Source organism: Pogoniulus pusillus, chromosome 16 (assembly GCF_015220805.1).
Source record: "Pogoniulus pusillus isolate bPogPus1 chromosome 16, bPogPus1.pri, whole genome shotgun sequence".
Classification (NCBI taxonomy): Eukaryota; Metazoa; Chordata; class Aves; order Piciformes; family Lybiidae; genus Pogoniulus; species Pogoniulus pusillus.
Genome location: NC_087279.1, coordinates 24,921,115 through 24,947,857, shown reverse-complemented (window position 1 = coordinate 24,947,857; position 26,743 = coordinate 24,921,115). Strand labels below are relative to the sequence as shown.

At 47.0% G+C, this 26,743-nt stretch overlaps 1 protein-coding gene across 1 annotated transcript in view; it reads left to right on the top strand.

Moving 5' to 3' along the window:
• LRIG1 (leucine rich repeats and immunoglobulin like domains 1) overlaps window positions 1–26,743 on the top strand; it is a 97,651-nt gene that overhangs the window by 41,003 nt on the left and 29,905 nt on the right. Inside the window, exons 4-7 of the mRNA XM_064156028.1 lie at window positions 2,771–2,845; window positions 23,108–23,245; window positions 24,223–24,366; window positions 26,504–26,647. Coding sequence (XP_064012098.1) covers window positions 2,771–2,845; window positions 23,108–23,245; window positions 24,223–24,366; window positions 26,504–26,647 — 501 coding nt within the window. The remainder of the gene's footprint in view (window positions 1–2,770; window positions 2,846–23,107; window positions 23,246–24,222; window positions 24,367–26,503; window positions 26,648–26,743) is intronic.

Sequence of the window (26,743 nt, the reverse complement as noted above, 5' to 3'; positions counted from 1 at the left end):
CCTGTGGTTCCTGAGCACTGCAGATGAGGCTCAAATCTCTGTATGTGGATAATTAGTGTGATACATTTTGCAAACCTTTTGTTTTCCCTTGAATCTAAGACGATGCCAGCAAAACAAGAGACACAAACTTTATAGCTTATTTTGGATGCTCTGCTTTGCTTCGATTGTAACAGAGTAGCTGTCCTTGCCCTACACCTTTTCCTTCCCGAGGTTTAGGCAGTTGTTAGTGGGTTGCTTTTCGCTGTTTAATAAGCCTTCTTTCCTTCAGTTTAAGTCTGTGTAGGATGAAATGTAGTGGCTCGAAGTGATACAACCCCACACGTTCTGAAGTAAATAGCTTTGTGCTGAGGTAGCAGGGATTGGGATAGGACATTAGTTTCCTTCAGGACACCTAGGCTTTTGTTCCCTTTGGTGGCTCCTTGTTATGACAGCTCCTTGGACTCCATCCTTTCTTGCATCTTAGTTGAGAGGGTGGGATGGAGGGTGCTGTTATGGGGTAGGCCCTGAGGTTCTTTCTTGGATTTCCCCAGGTCATATGGATCATGGGATCCATGAAAGTAGTGGTTCTATGGCTCTCAAGTTTTCCCACTTCATTTGTAACAAAGAGGTAGTAACTGCTAAAATTCTTCTCCAAACAACTCACCTCTTATTTTCTAAAGTGCCTTTCACTGAAAGCTCTGGAGAGCTGTGCTATTTTTGAGCTGGCTCCATTTCAGTTTGACACCAGCATGGCAACTGGACTGTAAATATTTTATATGGGTGGCCCCTCTCCTCCTCTGCCTTAGCATCCAGAGGCAGCAGGTTCATGTCATCAAGGGGGAGGGCTGGGGAGGAGAAAGGATATGGCAAGTTTAAATTTGTGGAGCCTAGCTGTTCTGTTTTGAGTGGTTTCCTACTTTTTTTGGTGCCTTTACATGAGAGAAGATGAGAGGGAAATCCCAGACAAATACCAAACTTGGCTGTCTCCTCTGCATCAGCAACTGGTGCCTGTGAGCCAAGATAGCAAATGAGGTGGGAGAACCACTTGTGACTGCAGACCTGACAGGAGGCTGATAGATGAAAATCACACTTATGTCAGAGGAGGGTTTGACCAGTTGTTAGACACTGGCTGGTGTAAGAGCCACATAACCAGAGCTGATCCAGGCTAGTGGAGAGTGGATCTAATTCTGTTCCCTGTGCCTTTCAAAAAGATTCTCAGTTAGATGTTAACAAAAACATGGCACAAACATAAACATTTTAATGCTCTTTCCATCTTGCTTTGTACCTCTGAGAGCTCTAGACCTTGCTATTACATGAGCAGCAAGGAGCTTTTAGTTGCAGAGTGGAGCTCTCTGCTGAGTTGCAATGCATCTGGCTGCTCTTCACTTACATTTGAAGGTACAGGTATAATGTCAGAGGCAGGGCTGAGGAAAGCTTTTATACCAGCAGTGCCTGGAACAACTTGTGAAATCAAATACCTTGCCTGCTCTCGGAGTCAGAAGGAAGTTCTGTGGTGGATGTGTCACTGTTCTCTCCCACCTGCCAAAACCCCACTTTTAAAGGGAAAACTAAATTCCTAGACTCCGTTATTATTTGGGATTGCCCTGGCTCATGCCCACGACTCACCGCATCTCACCAGTGCTGGGCTCCTCTGCCTGCTGTGGGATGCTCTGCTTGCTTCTCTAACTCCAGTTGTGTTCTCTTGGACATCCCCTTGCAGAGCCCCTGCAGAAGAGGATCAGTTTAAAGGCAGGCAGTGGAAAGAGATGCAGTGTGGCTCAGCCTCTAGCAGTAGCTGAGCAAAGGTGGCTGGGGGTCTTGGGTACCTCCGTGTGCTGCTGGGTTCAGCCTGGTAGGGGCTCAGCTCTAATTACTTCAGCATGTGGCAATGGGGCTGGGGGGAGCAGGCGAGATGGCTAAGAAATTAGGTAATTTTCAAGCAGCCAGACAAGCAACTGTTACAGTAATTAATTGGCTAATTCACCATACAAACAAGGGCTCTTTAAAGCAAGGAAGAGTCGGCCACATGGCAAGGATCTGTTTTCAGTCAGAAAAACACTTCAAACATTAGGCCATTGAAGGGGACTTCTTTGTACCCAGGTTTCCAGGAGCAGGGCCCCATTTGCAATTGCTATTAGCCCCAGGGTGGCCACATGGTGCTCCTCAGCTGCCTGGCTGGAGCGGGTCCCTTGGTTTTGGTGGCACTGTTGTGCCCAGCTCCAGTGTTCCGCATTGCAGGCTTTGCGGAGATGCCTTTGTGGGATTTCCAGAGCTTGGCTTAGTGTGGAGCAGGGGCCTGAGACTGCCATTCCCCACCACCGTGACACCCTGCTGGGTCCCTGTGGCCTGATGCGTAGGGACAGGTCAAGGCTGCTGCCTGGGGAAGGAGTTCTTTGTCCTGAGGCAGCAGGAGCTGGCTGTATTATGGCCATGTGAGCAGTCTCCTGTCTGAGCTGGCTGTGAAGGCTGTGGAAACTCAGGCTGATGGAGGGCTGTGGTGCAGTGCCTCCCTCGGTGGTACTCGACTTAAGGGAGTGGACAGGGCATGGATGTCCTTGCTTTTATAAAGATACTATGTCCCTTGCTATAGTGGCTCCCACTTAAAGGGTTGAGGTGATAAGGCAGGACCATCGGAGAGACCCTCAGAGAAATCACTTGAGATGGAGGCTTCCACCACAATGTCAGTGCTCCTGCAGTGCCGGGGGGTGGATAAGAAGGGCCACAGCCATCCCTTTCCCCTGCATGCCTGCTTTGAGGCTGCCTGCTTCACCAACGGATTTGTTTGTTGCAGGCGACTGAACAACAACGAGCTGAGCACCATTCCCTCCCTGGGACCCGCTGCTGCCGGCGTCCGCTTCCTCTGCCTGTAAGTCACTGCTGCCTCGCTGGGCTCTCTGGGCTGTTGGTGGGTAGGCTTAGTTACTGCCACCCCAGCTTCATGTGTCACACCCACCTCTGCTAACTCGGCATATTTTGGGCTTGGTGGCACCTTAATTAAGTAACACCTCTGGAGCTGTGTGATTTGGGTGGGGTTGGGCTCAATTACTGTTGTGCTTATGGTCAGTGGTAACTGAGGTTAGTAAACTCCAGAGGTTAGTTACATATTTAATAAAACAGTTTTTGTTTTATCATCTGCCCTCGTTTCAGGCATTGTCATACCTGTGACATTAAAGGAGTGTATAATTTTACTTTATTTCCCCTGCCCCTGGCCCTTTGCTGATTATTTCTTCTTCCCTCTTAATCTTTCAGGGAACTCATTCCAGACCTGTTTTTATGATGTCTTTCAACTTCTATGTGTTTTGGTTTGTGTGGTTTTTTTCTTCTGAGGGAGCAATGGGTGATTGTAGGGCTAGACCTGCAGAAGCTTTTGAAGTTCCAAACTCTGGTAGTTTGTGTGCCTGCAGGAGTGTTGGACACCCGAGAGCCCTTGTGTATCTGCCACCAAGCATCGCAGGTTGAAGATGCTGCTGAAGGGATTAAAGACTTTTTAATATCAAACTTCTTAGTACCTTAAGAAATTATTTTTGCATGTGTCTGCTTGTAATGCACACAGAGAAGGAATTTTGCTGAGGTGTGCGTGATACCTCCCAAGCTCCTGGGAAGGGGAAATGGCTGTAGTTCAGACAGACTCCAGCAAAGTGCTTGAGCAGTTCAGGCCATGGCTTCCAGTGTGAATAACCTTACAGCATTCACTTGAGACAGGTGTCCCTGTTTGCCATGGATTTGCTGCTGCTTGTAATGTGGAATGCCTGTGTCCATACCACCAGGTGGCTGGCCTGCTGTGCTCGAGAGGCTCCAACTTAATCCAAGACAACCTTGATCTCTTGACTGAAAGTACATTCCTATTACTGACATGAAAGACAGGATTGGGTGAAGTGAGCTGGCTCTGTGCCTGCTCTTCCATTAGGCAGCGTTAAAATATGCAAAGCAGAGCTCTCCCTTCACTGTGGTGATTCCGTTTAGAGGTCTTAGCTGTGAATTGGTGTCCATGTCTTGCTCCTGGTGTGAAGTGACATTTAGCTTTGTGTTAAGCTGTGGTGGCTTTCACCTGGTTCCTGGATATACTGCCTTCCTGTGGAGCTTATGGAGAGCCACAGTGCTGGATCTAGCAAGTGTCTGTTCAGTGTTTAAGTGGGTAGAGGGGGTGGCTTGTGTCTTGGCAGTTATCAGATGTGTCAGATCCCATGTGCACTTGGTGTGAAACCAGCTTATTTGATTTTTTTGCCTCCTGCTGCAGCCTCTCCCTGCTGTTGTGACCACAGGTGTAGTCTGGCTGCATGATCTGGGGCCTGCTGGCTGCAGAGCAGGGTGGTAACTGCCTCTAAGCAGGGTCCCTTGTTTGAGGCACGATCCTCTGATGTGGGAGGCATCTGCCTGCTGCTGGAGCTGAGCTTCCCCAGCTGCCATGTAACACAGCATGTCAGGCACCGGGATACAGTTTTAGGCCCCCCAAAAGGACTTTTCTTTTGTGTGAACTCTATAAATGATGTGAGCTTCACAAACCCCTGGTGTTGTTTTGCTATTTATTTAGCCTTTGGCAAAGAGCCAAATTGCTACAGCTTCAGTTCAATTGGGTTTGCTGTTTTGGGTTGTTTTTTCTTTTTTCCACTTGTGAAATGAAGTCAGCAGCTTGGAAAGGAGGTATATGGACTGTTAGAAGGCAGCAGGTTTACAGCTGCTCTGGCACTTGAGTGGTGCAGAAGGGGAAGGTACAAAGCCAGATGATAAAAGGACAGTATTCTAAACAGACCTGCTTAGTGCCACTTCCCAGAAATCTCTTGCTTTCCTCAGCTGCTACATGTAAATAACTGATAGTGGGATTTGTAATGCTGCTGTCATATCTCTGCAAGAAGGATCTCTTTGTTTAGCTTGCTCTAGAGAATGCTGGTTTCCCCCCATTGCATGTTGTATCAGGGATAAAAATAATCTGAAAGATGTTTTAAAGTACCTGCTTTAATTATTGTTGCTGACTAACTTGCATTGGAACAATGTTCTGAGGAAGTGAAGCGTTCCCCATCCTTGGGAGCCTTTAAATCAGTTGGATGGCTTTCTGAAAGGTGGTCCTTTAGTTCTTCTCCCAGTTCATGGGCTTGATATGCAAAGTGAGTCAAGTGCTTTGGCCTTGTGTAAGGAATCAGAGTATATGGTCATGCTGGCGGCTTCTGGCCTTCAAATCTGCCAGGTAGCAATTGGGGAGGCTGCCAAAACCAAAGCTAGGGTGAGGATTCCTAATGAAGGCTGTACTGACAAATTGGTTGGTGTTTAAGTGTGTAATATTACAGTGTATTCTTGCTGCTAAAGAAAAATAAATACACTTCCTGCCCCCCCCCCAGTGTTTAGAGATGTGTGAAGTGTGTTTACCTCACTAACCTCTGAAGTGGGTTTTGTATATTGCATGTAGTTAAGTGCTTCCAAAGGCCTGGGAATGTGTTCTTAAAGCGAGGGCTGTGTGTTTGTTGCTCAGAAGAGCCTTTTAGAATGAGTTTCTTTATCTCAAACCAGGGAAGAGATTTTGTCTCGTTTTGGGTCCAGAGGAAGTCTGCCATACTGCAAACTCAGCTTTTCCATACAGGTGGTTTTTTACCATGACCTCGATGGCTTCGTGTTTCCTGCTTTGGGGTTTCCCATACCTGTTGCCATCACCCAAAACCTGCTTCATCCCACGTGTGGACCATGGGCCAGTTATATGTGTGTGAGTGTGTATATATATTAAAAAAAACATATGGGAATCTGTTGGAGAGGGAACTCTCAAGGCTTTCTGCAAGTCTTTGGATGCTTCAGGCTGCAGATGGATGCAGGCACAACCTAAGTATCAAACGTGCTATTCCCTAACATACAGCCACGAAGCTGAGTTCGTTTTAACTACTCCTTGAAGAGTCAGTGTGTTTGCCTTGCACACTGAAAGCATTGCCAAAGTCGTTCATCTCAACAAGAGCAAACATAAGGGACTTGATAAGGCTTTTAATAGAACAGAAGGGAAGAATAATCTATGTAGGAGTTACCAAATAAAGTCAGACATTAAATGCAAACATCTGTTAGAGCAAACAAAAGCCAGGCAGTTCAGCTGGGAAGGGGAGAGTCTAAGTCTGGATTCATTCTGAAATTACCTCGGAGAAGCTGAGAGGAGAATCTTGCCTGCAATTCCCACAGCATTTGGAATTTAGCTACAGTTCCTAGGCTTGGACGTTTGGGAGTTGATGGCAGGATGTTTTCACTGACAAACTCTTGGCTGAGGATTTCCCTTCCCAATGTTCTGCTCTAACTCAGTGTGTTAACTCTGTAGTCTCTCGAGAAGACTGTTACCTGATCTGCTGGAGAAGGGGAGCGTGGTAGAAAACAGTTATTTGGAGCAGAACTGAGTCTGTTTATGTCCAGCTTTTTCAGTAACTTGTGTGAAGAGTCTTAGCCTTGCTGGCATGCCAGGTGAGAGGAGGCCCTGAGCTGCAGTCTGATCTGCATTGCTCTGTTAGCACAGGAATTTTCATCAAAACCCTGGTGCAGGCTCAAGCTCAGCCTTCCTCTGCAATCTGGCTGCCACTGCTTCGTCTTAATCTGCATGTGGGTAAATGCATCTTGGAGGGCTTTTGGGGTGTCTGTATGGGATGATGGAGGTGGATCCTTGTCCTCTGCCCTGGCTCCAATGTCGCCAACCTGAGTCAGTCAGCATGGGCTGATGCAGGCATGCTCACACAGGCCATTAGACTGTTGTGAAGCTCAGTGGAGAGCCTAACCAGACCTCTGAAGCAAACTGTAAACAGAGCCCACTGTGGCACAGCCTTAGCTGAGTAGGAATTAAGGAAGCTAACAGATTAAACACTTAAAAGTAACGTTTGGTTTTTTTTCACTGTAAGTCATTTAAGCCCTTCACCATTTAGGAACAAAGGAGAGAACGAGCCATGGCAGTCAGCTGTATGTTAGCTTAGTTGAAGCTGTTTGAGATACTTTGACTCCATGATCTTGCTCTGAGTAAGCACAGATAACAAGGAAGTGAGAATAGGGATTTTTGGAGCACAGGAGTGTGAAATAGGATTAGCTGATTCACAGAGAATGCAGTGACACTGCAGTGTATTTACTGATGAAAGCGAAATCAATAGGACTGCTCTGCTGCCAGACAGCACAAAAGTCTCTTGAAAATCAATCTTTACAAGCTCATTAATGTAAAGATCAATTCATGTTAAACTGTAATTAAACAGAGAGGACTAATAGGAGAAGGGTAAGTGATCTACTGTGCCATAGGCAAAATATATCATGTAAAATCTGAAGTACATAGAGAATTGGAAACTGGGAGTGGCAGGGAGTGTGCTAGGGCCTTCTTCAACGGTCTGGTGAGCTCAGATAGCAATTGGAGCAGCCTGGTCCTCATGAACAAGAGAGTGTGCCACCGTGTTCCGTCTGGATATTTGGGGTCAGACAGGTCCAAGTCTGCAGCCAGGTATTTCTGCATCAGGAGTGATCATAGAATCAACCAGGTTGAAAGAGACCTCCAAGCTCATCCAGTCCAACCTAGCATCCAGCCCTATTCAGTCATCTGGACCATGGCACTAAATGCCTCATTCAGGCTTTTCTTGAACACTTCCAGGGACTGGCTTCTCAGAAAGCTTTTCTGTAAGCGTGGGGGATTTCATCAGAATGCTGAGTTAGTGAGATTGTTGGTAGTGGGGGCCTTGTCTGGCTTTGGCTTTCATTTTGTGCTGTATCTCCTTAGACCTTTGCACTGGATTCAAGTTGAGTGGTTTCGGAGATCCCTAATGTGGCAGAGTCTGGATCTCTGGAAGACTGGAGCTTTCTCCTGAAGCTGTCTCCTCATGCTTAGTGAGCTTGGGCAAACAAACTTATTTTAGTGCTGTTAGCAGTAGCATTGCCAAATGGGATTTTCAGAGTCTTCCTAAAGACCTAAGTGGTCCATTAGATTCTCTGAGCTGCTGTTTTGCTTTCCCCAAGACATGTGTTCCTGTGATAGCAGAGGTGATGCCAGTGGTCTCTGTACCCTGATTCAAGTGTGGTTTAGCAAATCCCCCTTCATTTCTGCAGACTTTTCCTGGGAGCTGAGGTGGTGCTATTGAGATGTGACTCCACTTTGTCTTTGCTTTTCAAGTTAAGAAGGTGACAGTTTGGCCAAGTATCAGGAGAACTGCAGCTTCAGTTCCTGCCCATGGCAATGTCTCTGGGTGACCCTTGTGTGAGGGAAGAGGTGAAAATTGCTTATAGAGCATAGCTCAAGCCTGAACTGGTCTCTACATGAGATGCAAGCTTACTTCATGTTCCTGACTAGGCCAGGGTATAAACTTCTGTGTAGGTGGTGTTGATGGTTGGGAAGTTTGGGCTTAAATGAAGAATTGAGGTTTGAGCTAACATGATAGCATCTATGTAGCCTCAGAGGGCATTTGTGGCCTGGGATCCTGCTGTGCTAATTGCTGCACAAACAAAACGACTGCCTTGACCCCCAAGAGACTTAAGTCATCATTGCTGGAGTTAAAAGAGGATGATCTAACGATTAGAAATAAGGCAAATACTCTGTTCATTCCATCTGGGTCACAGCAAGCAGTTTTGTACTCACAAGCACAAAATCCAGATGACTCGGATGCTGCAGGGTCTGGTTGAAGTCAGCAGCCTGTGCCTGTGTGCAGGATGTCTCTTGGGCAGCTCAGAAAACCACACTGCCTGCCACGCTGGTAATTACTTGCAAAGGAAGTGTTCTCTGGTTAAGGAAGGCAGTGTGGCACACGCAGGTCTAGGTCCATCAGTGGGAGCAGAGTCATCCCCAGCCACTGCTCCCATCAGTCCTTACTTGGTGTAATGTCTACAGGGACCAGATCTTCAGTGTTTGCTTGGGCAGCTCCCCTCTCAGGCTGGAGGGAGAGTTCTGGGGATTTGGTCCACACCACAAGCTACGCTGCTCAGCTTCTAGTTTTGAATGCAATATACTGATGTGGAAAGGTGAATAAGAAGGCTGCTGGCAGTTGTGGTGTTCAGTATGCAAGTAACATACAGCATAAGATTTTCTGAAACCCATCTCTGAGCTCATAGTGAGGCTCTGGTGTGTAAAGTATGCTAGTTCTGGAGGCCAGACTGCAAGAGCCTTTCCCAGTGGAGGAAATTCTCATTAATCATTTGCTCCCAAGCATCAGAAGAGACACTGTTTTGACTTCTCTGAGCTGTTGGAACTGTCCTAATCATTTGCATGTCCTCTTTGAGCTTTTGGATATAAGGAGAGTGCATGGAAATGGCAAAGGATCTGAGGCTGTTCCAGGGAATGAGTAATGTTTTTTTCTGGAAAAGCAAGAGCAGCAAAGCACATAGTCCTCAGACTCAACAGAAGAGTGTCAGAGAGCAATCTGGGCACGTACAGAGCACTCTAGAAATCAGCCTGGGGAAAAGTAGTGGAAGTTGATGGTGGCTTGTGGAATACCTGTTACCCCTTCAGGCAACTTTATTATGTACTTGCTAGTGAGGGTGACCATTTAGTGAAGCCATGGTAGCTGCTGCTGCAAGTAGAGAACTGCTCTGAGCTGGGCTAGGTCTGCACTGACATCGGTGTACTGCTTAGCAGGCTGTACTAAGTTAGTACTTGTGGAGGAAGGAGAGGACACAGGTGATCTTGTAGGGTGGAATGGAAGAATAGGAATACTGGAACAGTATCAGCTTTTTGGTCTCACTTTTGTGTCTTACACATGTGTTATGCTTCAAGCTCAAGTAAGTTCCTGTTTGGAACTCAGTGCTGTCTCCAAACTGAAGAGCAAGTACAGCCCCAGGGCAGATGTAACTCACAAATGTAAAGCGTCTTCTGATGTGCTGCCCAAGGGGAGATGCACCTTAAGTACAATCACAGAATTCAGTGTGCTGGAAAAGACTTCTAAGATCGAGTCCAACCTATCACCTAACCCTTCTAATTAACTGAACCATGGCACTAAGGGCCCCAGCCAGTCTTTCCTTTAACACCTCCAGGGATGGGAACTCCACAACCTCCCCAGACAGCCCATTCCGATGCAAATCACTCTTGCTGTGAAGAACTGCTTCCTAATAGCCAGCCTGAACCTGCCCTGTCACAGCTTGAGGCTGTGTCCCCTTGTTCTGTCCCTGAGTGCCTGGGAGAAGAGCCCAACCCCACCTGGCTACAGCCTCCCTTCAGGCAGCTGCAGGCATCAATGAGCTCTGCCCTGAGCCTCCTCTGCTGCAGGCTGCACCCCCCCAGCTCCCTCGGCCTCTCCTCACAGGGCTGTGCTCCAGGCCCCTCCCCAGCCTTGCTGCCCTTCTCCAAACACCTTCCAGCACCTGAACATCTTTTTTAAATTGAAGGGCCCAGAACTGGACACAGCACTCAAGGTGTGGCCTGAGCACAGGGGCAGGAGGACTGCCCTAGTTCTGCTGGCCACGCTGTTCATGATGCGGGCCAATTGCTGATTGTATTCCTGATACAGTGCATCAGATGGTTTCCAAGTTCCTCAGCAGATCAGGCCTAGATTAGTTGTTAGGGTCACTTGTGACCATAATCTTTTGTTAAGGTCAGTATGAAAAACAGTCTCGTTTGAACCTTAGAATAGCCCAAACTTTCTACTGTTAGTATCTGTGGGAGGCTGACTGTCTCATTTAGTGGCCTGTGGTAAAGTAAAGCACATCTACAAAAACAGTTCCTTTGTTAGCCCTCGCAGGCTGAGCAGGTTTCAGCCATGGAAACTTGCTGAGTCAGAAGCTTTTTTAACATATTTGAATTTCCTGCCTGAAAATGGTGAGTGATGGGAGCTTGATTTTGCTCAGGGATGAGTAAAAGCAGAGTTGCAGCTGCAATAAGGGCAACTGAAGCTATTTCTGGTAGAATTCTCTACTATTTTTTCTAGTCAAAAGCTTGGCTGGTTCAGTTTTTGAACAAAGTCTCCTGATTTAGTGCAGTTTATCAGGAAGTTTTACTGTGTCTGTTTTCCTCCTCACTGAGATTGCTCAGTCCTCATCAGTTGTCAGTTTGCCTTCATGGTTAGACTAATGCTTGTTCAGAGCATCAAGTAGATGCCTAGTGAGGAGTAAGAATGGGGCTGGGGGTGGAATTGATGTGGTTTAGCTTATTTTCAAGTCTGGTGCCATATAGTGCTTACAGAATCGTTCCATTTTGGTGGCCTGGAAGGCTTGAGAACAGGCAGCGTTACAGTTGCTCTGCTGTGTAACAAGGTTAAAAGTGTTTCAGCAGAGGTGTTTAAAAAACGACTCTTGCCCATGTGATTCAAAGCCTGGTGAATAAAACATCACTTTTGCCATTTACCCTCTGCTCTGTGTGATGCTTAGCACTTCCATCACTGCTTCCACTGGCACCATAAGAAACAGTGTCTAATTCGGGGTAAAGAATCACAGGATGTTAGGGGCTGGAAGGGACCTCCAGAGATCATTGAGTCCAACTCCCCCACCAAAGCAGGATCACCCAGGGTAGTCCACGCAGAATTACATCCAGGTGGGTTTTGAAAGTCTCCAGAGCAGACTCCACAACCTCTCTGGGCAGCCTGCTCCAGTGCTCTGTCATCCTCACTTTAAAGAAGTTTCTCCCCACATTGAGCTGAAACCTTCTGTGTTACAGTTTGTATTCATTGCTCCTTGTCTTATTGCTTCTGGCCACCAAAAAGAGCTTGGCCCCAGCCACTGGACACCCATCCCTCAGATATTTGTACACATCGATCAGATCCCCTCTCAGTCTTTCCTTCTCCAGACCAAACAGCCCCGAGCCTCTCAGTCTCTCCTCTCAGAGGAGGTGCTCAAGTGTAAACAGTGTTCACTAAAATGTGATCCTGCCATATCTAGAGTAGAAAGGATTTGCCAAAACATCTCAATGAAATTCATTTTTAACCAAATGCAAGCTGGCTGTGTGCTGACTTATTGTTACTCCATGTTAAATCCTCTGACTGCAGAAATGAACTTCTGGTGTGGACTCTGTTGCTATGATTTTATTCATGTGAAACCAGCCCCGCTGGAAGTATGCAGGGTGAAAAGACTGAGTGCTGGTTGAGACAGATGAGAAAGTGATCAGTCATACTTTTGGATGAAGTGATCACTTAAGAGGCCACCTTCCCCTCCATGTGTGTGCATAACTCTTGCTTGTTAACAAGAATTCCACGTGAATATTGATTAGGAATAAGTGGCTGGGTGACTACTTGTTCTGCCTGTCAAACCATTTAATGTTCAGTTGGACATCAGGGAAATGGCAAAGGCAGCTGGAAAATTAAATAGGAGTACAGGGGGGTATGAGTGAAAGGACAACTGGTTTGGTGGTCAGCTCTGCTCAGAGAAAAGTAAGTTGAGAAGAGGGCAAGAATAAACAATTGATGGTAAAAGAAGGCATCTATAAATGGCTTATTGATTTTTAGCCTTAAAACATCATCTCTTCTCCAATCCACATAAGGCAGGAGCAGTTGCTTAAGGGAAAGATGATTAGCATGAACAACCAAGGAAAAGGATTGGACTTCCTCTAAGTTTTCTGGTACCTGGAAGAGAAATACCTTCTGGTGGTCTTACTGAAGATGATTTGGGGTTGTTTTAGTTTGTTTCCACACACCCCCCCCCCCCCCAGATTATGTTCTTGAGACAGCTGTCCTCTGTTTCAAAATAGGAGCAGCTGAAGTAAATGGCTTGATTAAGGAAGCTTGAAGAACTTACTGGCTAAATGGTTTTAAATGCTTGCCACTGATTTTACAGGATCAGCTGTAGGGGGGCTTAAGTGGCTAGTGTATTTCATACCAGCTTGGCTTAGTGCAACCTCAGAGCTCAGATTTTGTCCCCTGAATCTTTTGCCATCTTCTGCAGTTTCCCAAAGCCATGCTATGCTATAACAGCAGGGTGCCTAGACTTCTGAAGAGCTCTTCTCTTTGCTAACTTGACGATTGCTCTTCCAAGTAAGAGCTGTTCCCCCTTGCAGGCTGAGGCTCAGCGGAGCAGAGCTCACAGTGAACTCTACCCGAAGGCTATCTGTGTTCTGGCGACCTTGCTGACAAGATAGATAAGCCCTGTCAGCAGAGCACAAGTGTGTGTCATGTTGGAACAGACTAACCAGGCAGCCTATCTACAGCTCTGAAGTGTTAACAGGAGTTTGACTGGTTGGTCAAAAACATGTTCCCCCAACAGCTGCTGCTTCATGAGGCAAGTGTTCTAGCAACTTGTGCTGCAAAACTCGGGAGACTTGGGAGTTTGATGTGGAGTAGACAATTCAAGTGTGTTGTCCTTTATTTACCTGCCTTAGCATAAGAGTTACAGAGCTCTTGTGCAGTTAGTCCTGTTTTCGTTGTGCCTTTGTTAAGGGTGGGCAGAACCCCTGTGTCACATGGCTTTCAAGCACAAGAAGTCTGCTCACAATTACATTGCATTAATGTCACAGCGTTGTGGGCAGTCACCACCTTAAATTTCTGCTCCACTTGTGTATTTTCCCTTCCTCACTCCTGTGGAGAGGCAAAAGCAAAACAAAGCCACCCACAAAATGCATGCACACACCAGGCTGTGGTGGGTTCTTTTTACTTTGACCATTTGTTACACAGACTGAAATTGGTACCAGAATTTAATGGTAAGAGCATCTATTTGTCCTGTGATCCTGGACCCTACTGGCATGAAAATGTTGCCCTTGGTGAGTAGAGGCACAAAAACTGCCTGTGTTGAAAACGAAGAGCCCCTGCCATCTCTGTCTGGGAGTGGGACAGGGTAGCAGTTCCAGCCTCTGCTTTAGCCTGCATCTGATTCAGTTGTCACAAACCTAACTCGCCTTTGAGGCCAGCAATAAGGATGTGGAGTGGACTAGGTGGTAACCCTGTTGTGAAGCATCTGCTTATGCTGAGTGCTCTGCAGTTGTGGGGCTACAAAGAGCAGAAACTCCTCAGAGCAGCAAACTGGTGGGAGTGAAGCAAGGCTCCTTCTTGGCTTCAGTGACTGCCTTATGCCTTTTGATTTGTGACAGAAATTTGAGTTTGGCTGGCACATAGCAGCAGAACCTTTGAGGTGGAAGTGGGAGCGCTATTGACAGAGCAAGAGAGTAGCAGACCAAACACACAGAAGATCATAGAAAGAGTGACCTGAGTGTCACCTGCCAGCAACTGACTGATCTCTTTCAAACACTGACACAGCCCTTCCTTCAGCGGGGCTCTGCTGAGCCCCACAGCTCCATTGAGACAGCTCCTGCAGAGCAAAAAGCAGCAGCAGAAGAGGGTGACGCAACAGTTCCCCTGTGATGCTTTGGGTGTTCCCTGCCCCCCCACACTTTGGGAAATCACTCAGCCAGCTCTGGACATTGAATGAAGCTTATATTTACAGCTTAGCACAATATACAAGCAGATAGTTAGAGTATATACAGTTATAGACAAGTTAAAAGGTAATACAGAAACACAACAGCCCTCCCAGAAGCCTGAGTCCCCAGGAGGGGCTCTCAACCACCCTTCCACCTTCTCTCACCCCTCTCTACCTTACTCCAAACATTGCCTTGTGCTCAAGGAAGATTAGAGGGTCGGCCAGGAGGGTTAGGAAGCAGGTGGATTAATCAGAGAGTCGTTAGGTCAGAGAGAGAAAATGCAGCCCACAGCCTGGACTGAGAGCGACTCCCTTATCTATGTTTGGATTCTTGCTCTTATACTTCTCAGCAAGCCAATGAGTGAAGTAGACATCACCATTGTTTCCCTTCCACAGCCTGTAATCTAGTTCTGCTCACTGAAATGTTCTAGCTAGGTTCAAAGTAGCACATCCCCCACCTGAGCACACAGCCCAGTGGAAAAGGCCAGCATCCCAGAAGCAGAAGCTGGAACAGGAAGCTTACCATGTTACAATCTGAACTTTGAGCCCCCTGGTACTTTGCTCCCCCAGCACTTTAATTTCATAGTATTGAATACTGGCAGCAGATTCACCTCGGCCCATGACCCCTCTGTGATTCTTTTTCATTCCTAGAAGACAGTTCTTCTTCCTACCAGAGTTCAGCACTCAGCAGAGTTTCTCCTTTTCTGTACAGCCTTTTTCAGTGCTAGGTCTAGACAGAGGGAATGTGAGAAGATCATAGAAGATGGGACAGTGACAAGAGAGTGTCACTAAGGGTGGGTGAAAGACTGGCACAGCTATGAGTGTTCATAAAGTGGTTGTGTCAAAACCAGCGTTGGCTGTGCTCAGTCACTTCGATGTCCTCTCCCTCCCTTGTGCCAGAGAGCTGACTGAACTGCGTTACAAGTTGGGCAGCCTCTGCTCAAGACCCTTGGCCACAGTGCCAGCATGTGCATCACCCCAGACATGTGCTGACCACTAAGTGATGCACTGAAGATAAATGTGATGTTCTGAGGTGGAGCTGCACACAGGAAGCTGAGGTTGTGCCCTGGTATCAAGTCATCAAAGTTCAGGGAAGATCCTTGTAGGGAAGCTGTGGCAAACAATGAAAGATGCTTTGCACAGCCTTTCTAATGGATCTGTGTCCTTTGTGAATGCATCAGTTAAAAAGCCTCTGCAGAGTGCAGACTTCATTGATGAAATATGCAGTGTAACCAGGAGAGCAGAAACTTTGGTCCTCTTGGAACCACCCTGATGAGGGACTGCCCATACCAGGTTGTCTCAGCTTCAGGAGCCTTAATTTGATTTGATGTCATAACAGGTTGCATAATCTGCTCAAATGGGTAAGACAGCCTCTGTTTCAAAGATGGTTAACTCCTGGTCCTGCCAAAATGTGCCCTACGCAGTTTGCTCTGTTAATGGAATTGAATACCAAAGGCTTTGGAGATTGCACACCCAAAATCATATGGTGGCAAGTCAGAAACCATGAGAGTGAATGCAGATTGAAGCGAAAGAGTTTGTAGCTGTTCCTTCAATTCTCCAGTCGTAAGGTTGTCTAAAGTCAGAAAGCTTACATGAACATTGTTAGTGCAGAAACAGTATATAGCTATCTCACTGGCTGTGGAGGGTTTGGTTACCTTGGAAGAAAGACTTTTCTTCATGCAGTTCGTTTGAAACCCTTGGTGAATGCTCATCAAATTCAGGCCCTTGCCCGTGTCTGGCTGCTGTGGAAGTCAGCGTCAAGAGCATGCTGGATCTCTCATGAACTCCCACTTTTGTGGCTGTCTTATGAAAGAGTGGTGAGAGTGTGCCCCACAGGAGGGTCACATCTGTCCACAGTCAGGTACTCAGGGTATCAGAGAGGCTCTGAGGCCACACTTGGGCTGCACCAGGGTCAGCGATTGCAGGCCATCAGTGTGAGAGGCAGATGTTTGGTCCTGAGGGTGGCCACAGAGCAGCCCTTAATAGACAGTGAAAACATAGCCCTTGAGTCACACTGGTCTCACATGAGTAGTCTTGCTGACTGCAGTGGAACTATTTGTGTGAGTAACAGTTTGCTTGTGGAAAGGAGTTCATAATGCAGCCGTTTGCGGTGGCATTGACTTGTCTTGCAGGTGGCTATGGCTCTTAGGTCCAAAGGAATCAATTAGCAAATCTCATCTCCCAGACTGCTGAGTGTAAACATCTGTCACCTGGAACAGTCACTTCACCGTGAAAGATTGCATCTTTTTCTACTCGCTCCTCCGTTGTTTTTTGGCCCCTCCTGTCTGTCGCAGCCTGCGTATCACTGTGGATGGTTTGCTTCGTGCTTGCCCATCTTAAACCACCAACGCAAGAGGAGAACATCATCTGAGGAGTGAAAGGCCCCTGGAACACACCTGTCTTGAAGCTGTTGTACAGTGGAGAGTGCTCTAAACTTTTTGCCCTAGTCTGATATAGTTGGAATAGCTTTGTCAGCCTATTCTTGCTTTATGCATGTTTATGGTCATTTTCCTTGAAAGATGGTATTACATGGTCACAGATTTTATTCACTGTATTGCAGATAGACCTTTTTTGAGGAAGTGCTAGGGAGAGGGATGATCCTAAGACTCTCAGAGCATATAAACCCTTAAGTGAAATTTAAGAGGCCTGTGCAAGGATTTTGGTTTTTTTTGGCTCACTCTCTTTTTGTAGCTGACTCTGAAAGGCAGCGGCTGCCTGTCCTGCCACTGCTCCGCTTTTGTGCGTGCAGCCAGCACCTGAACAAACAGAGCCCTATCTGCAGCAGCCTGGGAATTCGCCAGGATTCCTCAGGGAAGCAGTGATTCAGAGCATCTGAGAAAAGTGGGGGCTGCTTCCATGCATCCTTGCTTCCTGCCTGGACTATAAGCTGTGCAGTCTTACTCGGAAGGGGCAGCAGGGCTGTTCCCATAAGCAAATGCAGCATGTCTTGTGTTGAATGAAAGTGTACATTTGTGGAGTGCTGCAAAGTCTTTAGCCTCACAGATTGTCCTGGTAAGGCTGGGACAGTGCAAGGTGTCAGACTGCTCGTGGGGCTTCCCTAGAGAAGATGGGAAGCTTCTGCAGTGTGGGCAGTTTGAATCTTCAGAGAAGGTCTCGTGCAAAGAACTAGAGGATGGTGTTCCACAGATTTGCAGCGTGTCACCTGTGTGCTTGCCTCATCTTCTGCTGCAGAGATCGCTTCACTGCTCCAGACAGCTCAGCATGGAGTTCTGCTGCATTAGAAGTCTTTGCAAGCGAAAAAGCCCTTGCGAGTAGAGTGTTAAAACGGTGTAAGGAAGTCTGCATTGCTAAACTGTATGAACCTTGAGTGAAAGCTGATGTCCAGCCCCCCATGGCATTCTCATCTCTCCTTCTTCCCGTACGCTAGCGAGAGTCACTGATGCCGGATCTTCATTTGCCAGTGGTGGTATGGTGACCAGAACAAATGTTTCTATTGCTGCTGTTGTAAGGACAAACTGGTCTTGCAGCATGGTATCAGTTCCCCTTCCTCCAAAGGCTCAGGCACTGCATTCTTCTCTGAAACTGTCATGATTTTTTAAAATTATTTTTGGGAGGTGTAGTGAATGTTGGGCTAAAAAAATCGGATTGCAGATCATCTGAGGTGAAAATTTAGGAACTCATTCCTTGAATCGTCTTTAGTGTTTTGAGGAGAGTCAGTATTAGGTCTTGGTCTTCTCTAAATTGAGAAGGTAGAGAAGGCCAGGTGGTTCCAGGCACCGGTTAGTCACGGTGTATGTGATCTGTCTCCTCTTACAGTGCCTTTGATCTTGCTGTCTCTGCATGGTCTGTCTTGGACACCAAACCTTGCCTGTCCTTTAGTAGGAAACCCCATAACTCTTTCTGGCTCCAGCATTTAGTTTCTTCAGTGCTTTCCCTGTGTGGAGTTATTAACCAATCCCTGAAGTTTTTAGTCTCGCCAGTCTTGTGATCTCCCTCATATGCTAATGTTGAAAATGTGCTGGCATATTAATAGAACCTACCCAAGGTGTGGAGCCTCTCCTTTGAAGCTTGGTTTTATTTCTGATGCCTATAACAGGTGCCAGTTTAATAGGTTTGCTGTATTGCAGCTCGCTTTTTTCTCCCTCTCCCTGATCCCAGGCAGCTCTGTAAGCTGACACTACATGAAGGCCAAGCATGTGACTTCTGCCTTTAGCCTCACTTCACACCAAACATTTGCGCTGCAGATTCTGAGCAGCCAAGGCAGCCTTAATTCAAGCTTTGTGTAAAGCAGGAGGGTTTGTGCTGATTGTATTTAAATCAGGCCAGCCAAAGCCCCTCGCATGTTCCCATCTGAGGGTCTGCTTGCTTTGATTTTTCCGCTGTCAGCTTTCTAATGGGCAGCTGCTGAGGGGTAGTGAATGTGGCTGGAACAACAAAGGGAGGGTGTTTGCTCTGCTCTCTGCATCGATTTCACACGAGTAGTTTGAAGCCGTGGTCTAAATTAAACTGATTAGCGTTCTCCAAAGGACAGGCTTGCTGCCCAGGGCAAGGGGAATTTTTCTCCTATTAGGTTTAGTGGAAAATGTTTCACAGACTGTTTATCAAATAAGTATTCACGAAGACACTTTGGAGGAAGAAACCCACCGGGATTAAAGCATAACTTTACCTCTAAAATACAAGCTGAGATTCCTGGAAATGCTGCAAGCTTTTGACTTTGTGCCACCTGTTGTTTTCCTGCCACCCCCTTCAGCTCTCTCCTGACTTAGAGCAAACCCAAACACACTTTGGCTTCCCTGAAACATTTTGCTTGTTTTTCTGTCTTGCAGCAGCCCAAGGATGTGGTCCTAACAGGCTTGGCTCAGCAAAGAGATGGCTGAGGTTAATTCAAATCTCCTGGAATCCCGAGGGATCTATTCATGAGTATTGTGAAGTGCAGGGTCTAAGAGGCTGTGCTCCCTCTCAGAGTGTTGAGCTGTGGTATGGGTGGGTTAAGCAGCAGTGGCTGGGGGAGTGGCTTCCCGCAGGTTTCCATTTTTTGTTTGCAGCTGTAGCTGGTGCTAAGGGTGAAGGAGTTGCTGAACAAGTGCCCCATGTGTGCAGCTAAGAGTGCAAAAGCAATCCATGACTGACTTGCAGTTACCTTGGTTTGGCACTAAGATGTTACAGTTCAAGATCTGTGTTAGCTGCAAATGGGGTGTCTCTGGAAATGAGGTTGGATATGAACTGAGAAGTTCCACTTTTTTAGCCAGATCCTCTGACGTTAAAACCCAAAGGGCCTTGGATGGGCTCCTTAGTTCTTGTGATTTCTTTTTCACTTGAGCTGCCTTTCTTCAGGGAAGTCAGTCCTGCATCGTCCTAATCTGGTATTACACTCACACACAGATTGGTAAACCAGAGGTAGAGAAGGGTTAAGAAACTTGCCTAAGGCAGATGAGTATTTGCCAGAGCTTGGAATAGAAACTAAGAGACTTGGCTCTCACTCTGGGCTCTAATTGCACAGTCTCACACTGAAGCCCTGTCATCGTATACTCTTGAGGTAACACTGGCTGGAGTCAGACAAGGAAAGCTCTTTCCAAGCTGTGATACCTAAGTAGTGGGGAGAGGGAAAGACACCTGGAGGCAAATCAGTTGTGGAAGCTCTGATAATTTGTGCTTTAAAGCCCGGTTTCGGCAGTTGGTACTAAAATCTGATCTGTCGCCTTTGAAGCCAATCAAGTGTAAACTAAGGAGCTGGTTGGGAAACATCCAAGCCCTTTCCAGTCACTGCTGAGGGGAGTGGTAAAGTCCTAACGTCACTGGTCGTTTCTCTGTAAGCCACCGGTGCTGGGATCAGGAACAAAGGCGAGCTGGAAGGATCCGAGTAATAGCAGGAGGGGTTAAATCATATCCCAGCTCTTACTGCGAGGCTGAAAAGTCCAACGCCATGGGCGCTGGTAAGAGGCTTGGCCGGCGGTGCGTTCGGCTCGCACGCTGTGTGGAGGAGAAGGCAGCCGGGCTGGTTTTGTTTGAAGTGCAGTGCTTTGAGAGGCTGCAGTGCTTTGCAGCAAGCTGTCTGACACTCCCCAGCTGCTTCTGGCTGTGGGTCGTGTTTGGAGCCGAGAGCTACATTTGGAGTCAACCCATGTTTGAAGGAGACAGAGAGGGAAAGAGAGGAGGCTGTTTTTTTCCTGTGTGAAATAATGCATCCATCTAATCTGCCAGCTGTAGCACATGAAAAGCATAGGGCAAATGGACAGAAGTCACCTGGAAACTACTAACATGGCTCAAACGAAATAGATCTTTCCTGTCCTTTTCTTCCCTTCTCAAAGTCTGCCTTCTGGGACGGGCTGGGAGACCTGGCAGGCGAGCAGCCTGTGGATATATGTTGAGCAACTAAAGCATAAAAATATTAATACTAAAAGAAAAAAACAACATTGGCTTCTGAAGAGCACTTCATGTCCAAAATCTCTCTGTGCTTCCAATCCCTTGCAGATTTAGCTGCTCTGCACAGGGATTGTCAGGTAATTTATAGATTCTCTGCCTTCATTTGTACAAGCCTTCATTTCCTGTTACTTTAAGGCCAGATTCATCTCAGCCATCACAGCCTGAATGAGATCAGAGTTGAACTCAGCAGTCTCTGCTTCAGGAGAGCTCCAGAAAACATGCTTCAGGCTTGCTTTAACTTGTGGCTGTATTGAGGTCCTCTCCTGAATCAGGAGTTGCACACACATTTAATAGACTGTCTTCTGAGGAGAAGGAAAAAAGATTGAAGCTTTTGAATTTGCTTATTCTACCAAATGAGCTCATTGCAAAAGAAGATAGTCCTTGGGGAAAAGAAATCTTTGTCTTCCATGTGTTCAGTTTATGGGGACCACAAAACCGTGGGTGTAAGTGAATTTTCCTGTCTTTTATGCTCACCATAATATAGATTCACTGGACCTTTGTTGCACTATGTACATAGGTGTGAAAATTCAGTCTGTGTTCCCTGATGTAACTGAATGTTGATTACTTGGTTAGTAGCCATACCACTGCCTTTTATAGTTCGTGGTTATAGAAACCCATGTGCCTGTAAGCCATGGGATAACCAGCTCAGGTATGTAAGTTATGACTGTCCTTTGATCTTCTTAGCTGCACAGAGAGTTGGTGGAGTCACTGTCCCTGGAGGTGTTCAAGAAAAGACTGTATGAGGCACTGAGTGCCACAGTCTGGATGTTTGGATAGGGCTGGGTGATAGGTTGGCCTGGATGAGCATGGAGGTCTCTTCCAGCCTGGTTGATTCTATGATCCTATGATTTTTGCATCATCCTAGCAGCACACTGCTGTAGAGGTGCAGGATTTGTTCCAACTGATTTGCGAGCCTGCACGGAAAGAATTAAGGAGCATTTAAACTCTTGGTCAGGTCAGCATTTCTGCAACTTTCCCCAGTGTGAGAGTGATGTACTGATTGGTTAAAGGGAGAGCCTCCAGCAACTAAGTTGTTCTGGGGCTTCCCACTACGGACATCAACAAATGTGGTAGTGAAACAATGTGCTTTTAGTAACAGGGCAGGTAAAGGAGGGGATCAGGGCGTGTGGAGCATGTCTCTTGTCACATGTTACTGGTGTTTTCTTCTGGGGAGAGAGTTTTTCTTTGAGGAGAGCTTGCCTGAACTCCTGGCAGAGCCTGAAGTGAGTCCAAAGCTGGAGATGGCCTTCTAGACACCCATCAACTTCAATGCCTTAGAAGGCTGTGGTCAGCTCCTCAGACAGCTTTTTGTTTCAGAGAGCTGATGCTGTGTCAGGAGAGCTGGGCTGGGCTGGTTTGCATGCAAGAGTGCTCTCACTGACTGCTGTATCCTCTTCTGGTTGCTCAGTGGGTAGCTGCTGGATTAAGGCACAGTACTTGTGTCAGCTCCCTCTCCTATCTCGTATTGTTCAGTAAGTTCTCACGTGTCTGGTGAGCATCTCTGTGTGGGGCAGTAAGGCCAGTGGCTGGTCTAGGTGCACATCAGGGTCTGCTCTGCTTCTCCTGACTAGTACATGGTGGATTTTTTTAATTGATTACTGTTCTCTACTGATTCAGGCCAGAAAAGAGTCAGAGGAAAGGACTTGGGGGAGTTTTTAGTTAAACTGTGAGTACAGATTCAGTCTAAAGGCATTTAACTGTTAAATGGCTGTGGAGACCCTGAGGACAGCTTGTAGCCCCTTCTTTAAAGAAGAGCATTAGACTGAACCTTTCAGACGGCAGATGCAGATGACTGTTAGAGGGTCTGAGCCTGCAGCTGGTGCTTGGGCAGAGCACTGGCACTGCAGAGTTGTCCCAGCTGCACAGTGGGACAAAGGAAGCAGAAGATGAAATGTTTCCAAGCCTTCTCACAGTGCTTCTGTGCATCACAAATCATTGTAACAGAGTCCAAGCTGGACGTTTTCATAAAAACCTGTAGGAACGAAGGAAACTTCCAACCTGGTTGGTTCTGTGAAACCTTTACTGAGATCTTACTGGTTCCTGCTCTGAAAATGCCTTGCTTGGTGTAAGACAGTGGCAGGTTGCTTAAACCATCAATCTGCATTCCTTGCTTGTGGGGTCAGAGTCCAGCTCTACGTTCCCTGCATGTAACAAATCCGTTCTGGCCCTGCTGGCTTGTAGGGAACCGAGCCCAAATTAGCGGAAGAAAAACTAGTTGAGTCCATAGTCCTGGAGAAGTGAAAAGTCTTGTACTATACCAGAAAAAAGCATTTGGAAGCTGGCAAAGGTCTGTGAGTACCCTCTAGCCTTAGGAAGAGCATGGGGCTTAGGGAAGGTCTCTGGTGTGGGTTTTTGCTCAGGCAGCTGTTGAAGGAGCACTGTTGTAATCCTGAGTGTACGAACTCAGGGGCCAGCCCGTGGGTCTGCTGCAGCCTTGGAGATTCTTTCTGTTTTTCTAAGAGAAGTAAATTGTCTCCGTTTCTCCTCCTGGCTGTTTCAGGCACCACAACAGGATCCGCAGCATTGAAGCGAGTCAGCTGAAGCCCTACGTTACCTTGGAGACCTTGGACCTGAGTTTCAATGACATCACAGAAATCCGAAACGGCTGCTTTCCACAGGGACTCCACATAAAGGAGCTGTGAGTTTTTCTTGTTGGGAACAGCTTTTGTTGAGTTACTGCAGCAGAGAAAAGGGCCTCAAACCTCCTTAGACAAAAAAAAAAGAGAGAGAATGAACATGCAAAATGTGGGATTACTCCTTGTGATCTGAGGGGCAAGTGGGAATTAGAAGGCAGCAGGTTGTTCCTACTGTCAGGTTGTTTTTCGAGCTCTGTCTTGTTGCTTTCTGATGTATCAGTGAAGAATGCAGGCTGTTACTGTGTTGCGTAAGACTATTGCAAAAGAGAAAAGGTATCCTTCAGGTGTGGATGTCTTTAACAGCTAGAAACCAGACTAATTGTCTGCACCAGATCTCTGTCTCTTCCTCGGTAGGAAGTGTGCTGCATCTGGAAGAAGGGAGAATGTCTGATTTCATCACTGGAGTGGCTACTGAAAGCACTTGTTGGTTATTGAAAGGAAAGCAGAGTCTAAGCAAAGTAACACCCTCCCAAAAGAAATGTTTGCCTGTGTGGGGAAACATAAAATAATCTGGTTTAGGTACCCTTGAAGATGTGCAGGTGATCTGCACGTGTCAAAGTTTGCACCTTAAGTTTTGCCCTCAAATATAAGACAGTGGTGTTTGCCAGCTGTCCAGTAAATCCAGCCTCTCTGGCTAAGGCTAGGGTCCAAGTAAGGAAAAAACATGGGAGAGATTCTGAGGGGAGAATGGAGAATGAATAGAATCATCCTGCATTGGCATGTTCTCCAGTTTCTGCCTTCCACTCCTAATTGCCTTGCTGAAGTAGGAGAGTATCAAGGAGCCCCCGGGAGGTGTGCATCTGTTCTCTGCGTTTGCCACATGGCTCTGGGGAGAGCACTGAGCTCTATGTGCAGCCAGAAATCCCCCTGATCTGAAGCCACCTCTGTAATTTCACCAGTCTGCCTAGAGACCAGCTAAATGCTGATGAAAGGAGATTTCTGACCGAACTGTTCATTTTTCTGCCCTGATTTATTGCAGCTACCTGGGGAGCAACAGAATCAGCACCCTGGAGCCTGGTGCTTTTGATAGTCTGTCACGGTCTCTGCTAACACTTCGTCTGAGTAAAAACAGGATCACTCAGCTTCCTGTCAAGGCATTCAGGCTACCCAGGCTAATACAACTGTGAGTAGAAATGTGCACTTTTAATTAAGCTCAGCCACACTTTATGGAGACAAAATGTCCTTGAGTATATACACAGCCAATGTCACCCTTCCTCACCTGCTGTCTGTGAAACTTAGAATACACTGCTGCAGTCCTCTGCCAGCATCTGGCGAAACACTCTGGGAGAGGATCCTTTTTTGTCTTGTAACTGTGGGCCTTTCAGGCCATCCTGCTGATCAGGTGGGAAGAGAGGGATACTGCAGCAGACATCAGCGTCTTGTGCACTCAACAATATAAGACAAATCCAGTCCCTTGAATGCTGCTGGTGTCTGGTGCAAGAGCAGTTTGGAGGATGCTTCTGTTGCGAGCAACAGAGCTTAGCTACCACCTTAATTTTTCAAGACCGCCCAAGTATCATAGGCAGTAATAAAAAAGTAACAACAGGAGGCTGTTCAAGTGCATGCTGATACTTGGGCAGAGAAAGACCTGCCTGTAGTCCATGTGGCAGGAGCTGCATGAGGACACGCAGGCATCTACAGCTCTAAATATATGTTCTGTGTGAAGTGGTAGTGCTAACGGCTGAGCTTTCCCTCCTGGCTGCTGTTGCAGAAACTGGCACGGCCTGAGGCCTGTCACAGCCATTCCGTCAAAGTTGATCGGCGGAAGGTCAACCTCTGTGTGTCAACATGAAGTCCACCAAAGCTGTTGGAGCTGACACCTCTAAAAGGCAATCTTCTGACTGAGAGACAAATACTTAAGCCAAGAAGTGTCTAAGGATTAGTTGTGCACTTGTGCCTGCACACGTGTAGGCTTTCTAGCCGATTTGCATTGAAGAGTGTGACACAATAGCATATGCATCTGGAAAGTCTGTAGCCTCCCGGTTGGAAGTGGTTGTCTGAGTCATGTGCAAAACTGTGATAATGATGTGAGTCAGTTCTGCTTAGGAACACAGCTTTCACTGAGAGCTGGAGTAATTGGTGTTCTTAAGGACAGTCTCACAGCTGGTTGTTTAACCCCACAGACAAACATGAATGAACTGCAAGTTACACAGACTTGATGTGTTGTAGAATTTTCATATGTGTCTTTTCTGGCCAAGTGTAATTCAGTAATAGCCTAGGAAGTGCGGTCAGGCAAGAGTCTTTAAGCCTGCAAACTCTGTAATTGCTTACTTTAATTACACTCAAGTGAAGTACAAGTTCAGCATTGGTTTTTTTTAGGGAGTTGAGTAGTAGGCTTAAAGTGTCTGTGGCTTCCTCATCTCTTCCTAAACAAGTTCTGATGATGCAGCCTCCACCGTTTTCTTCAACGGGGAGCGTCCCTTGGATCAGTCTTGCATGTGCAGAAAGGTACTCGTTTGAAAAGCTCTGTCTGCAGCTCTGGAGTGCAGTGTCAATGACGTTTCCCACTAACTTTATGGAACTGGGTTTTCACCTGGTCTGACTGGGTGAAGGAAGCGGTAAAGTTGGTTGGCAGAATAGGCTCTGATGACATTCATAATGGCATTCAAATAAGAGCTATTTCCAAAATTTAGGAGTCCCTCCCCACCCCGGGAGGAAAAAAGAAATTGGATTTGTATGTACAAAATGCTGAGTCTGCCTTGCAACATCTTTTGTCACTCTGTTGGTTTCTTAGGATACGTGAAATTGCCAGGGGATGGAAAGCTTCCCTTTCCAGCTTAGCCATAAAACTGCCTCTTGGGCTCCCCGCTCTTGGGGTAGCTGCTTTTCTCAGAGCAGGTTTTTGCAGGGCAGTCACAAACCCTGGGAAAAGGATGGGTTGTAAGGGAAACAGTGCGGAGGTTTAACTGCACTGGTTGAAGTGGTGCCTCTGCCTGGGAGAAGAGAAAGTGCAGAAAGCCATGAAAAGAATAAATGGCATAGAAGAAATGCTGAGAGAGGAGGGATGAGGAGGCACTGCCACACTGCCTGTTGTTTCTCTGCAGTGAAAGTCTGTCCCAGGGTGAGTTTATTTAAGCAATCACACCCAGCTGACTTCCCTGGCTGGCTCTGGGATTGAAAGTTTCCGGTGGCTTCTGCTGTCTCCTGGGAACCGTTGACAGAGGAGCTGTTGGCACTGCTGTCCCCATTGTGTGCTGCACAGCTGATGTGGCGAGACAGGATGGGGCTTTAATCAACTCTATGGCCTTGGTGATTTTTAGGGAGCTGAACCGGAACCGCATCCGCCTGATCGAAGGCCTGACGTTCCAGGGGCTGGACAGCCTGGAAGTGCTGAAACTGCAGCGCAACAACATCAGCAAGCTGACCGATGGGGCCTTCTGGGGCCTGGCCAAGATGCACACTCTGTGAGTCAGAGCGCTAGGCTCTTTGTCCTTTGCCTGCCCTCATCTCCCCTGCAGCTTAGCATCCCAGCAGGCACCTGTGGGCACCTGTGCCAGGAC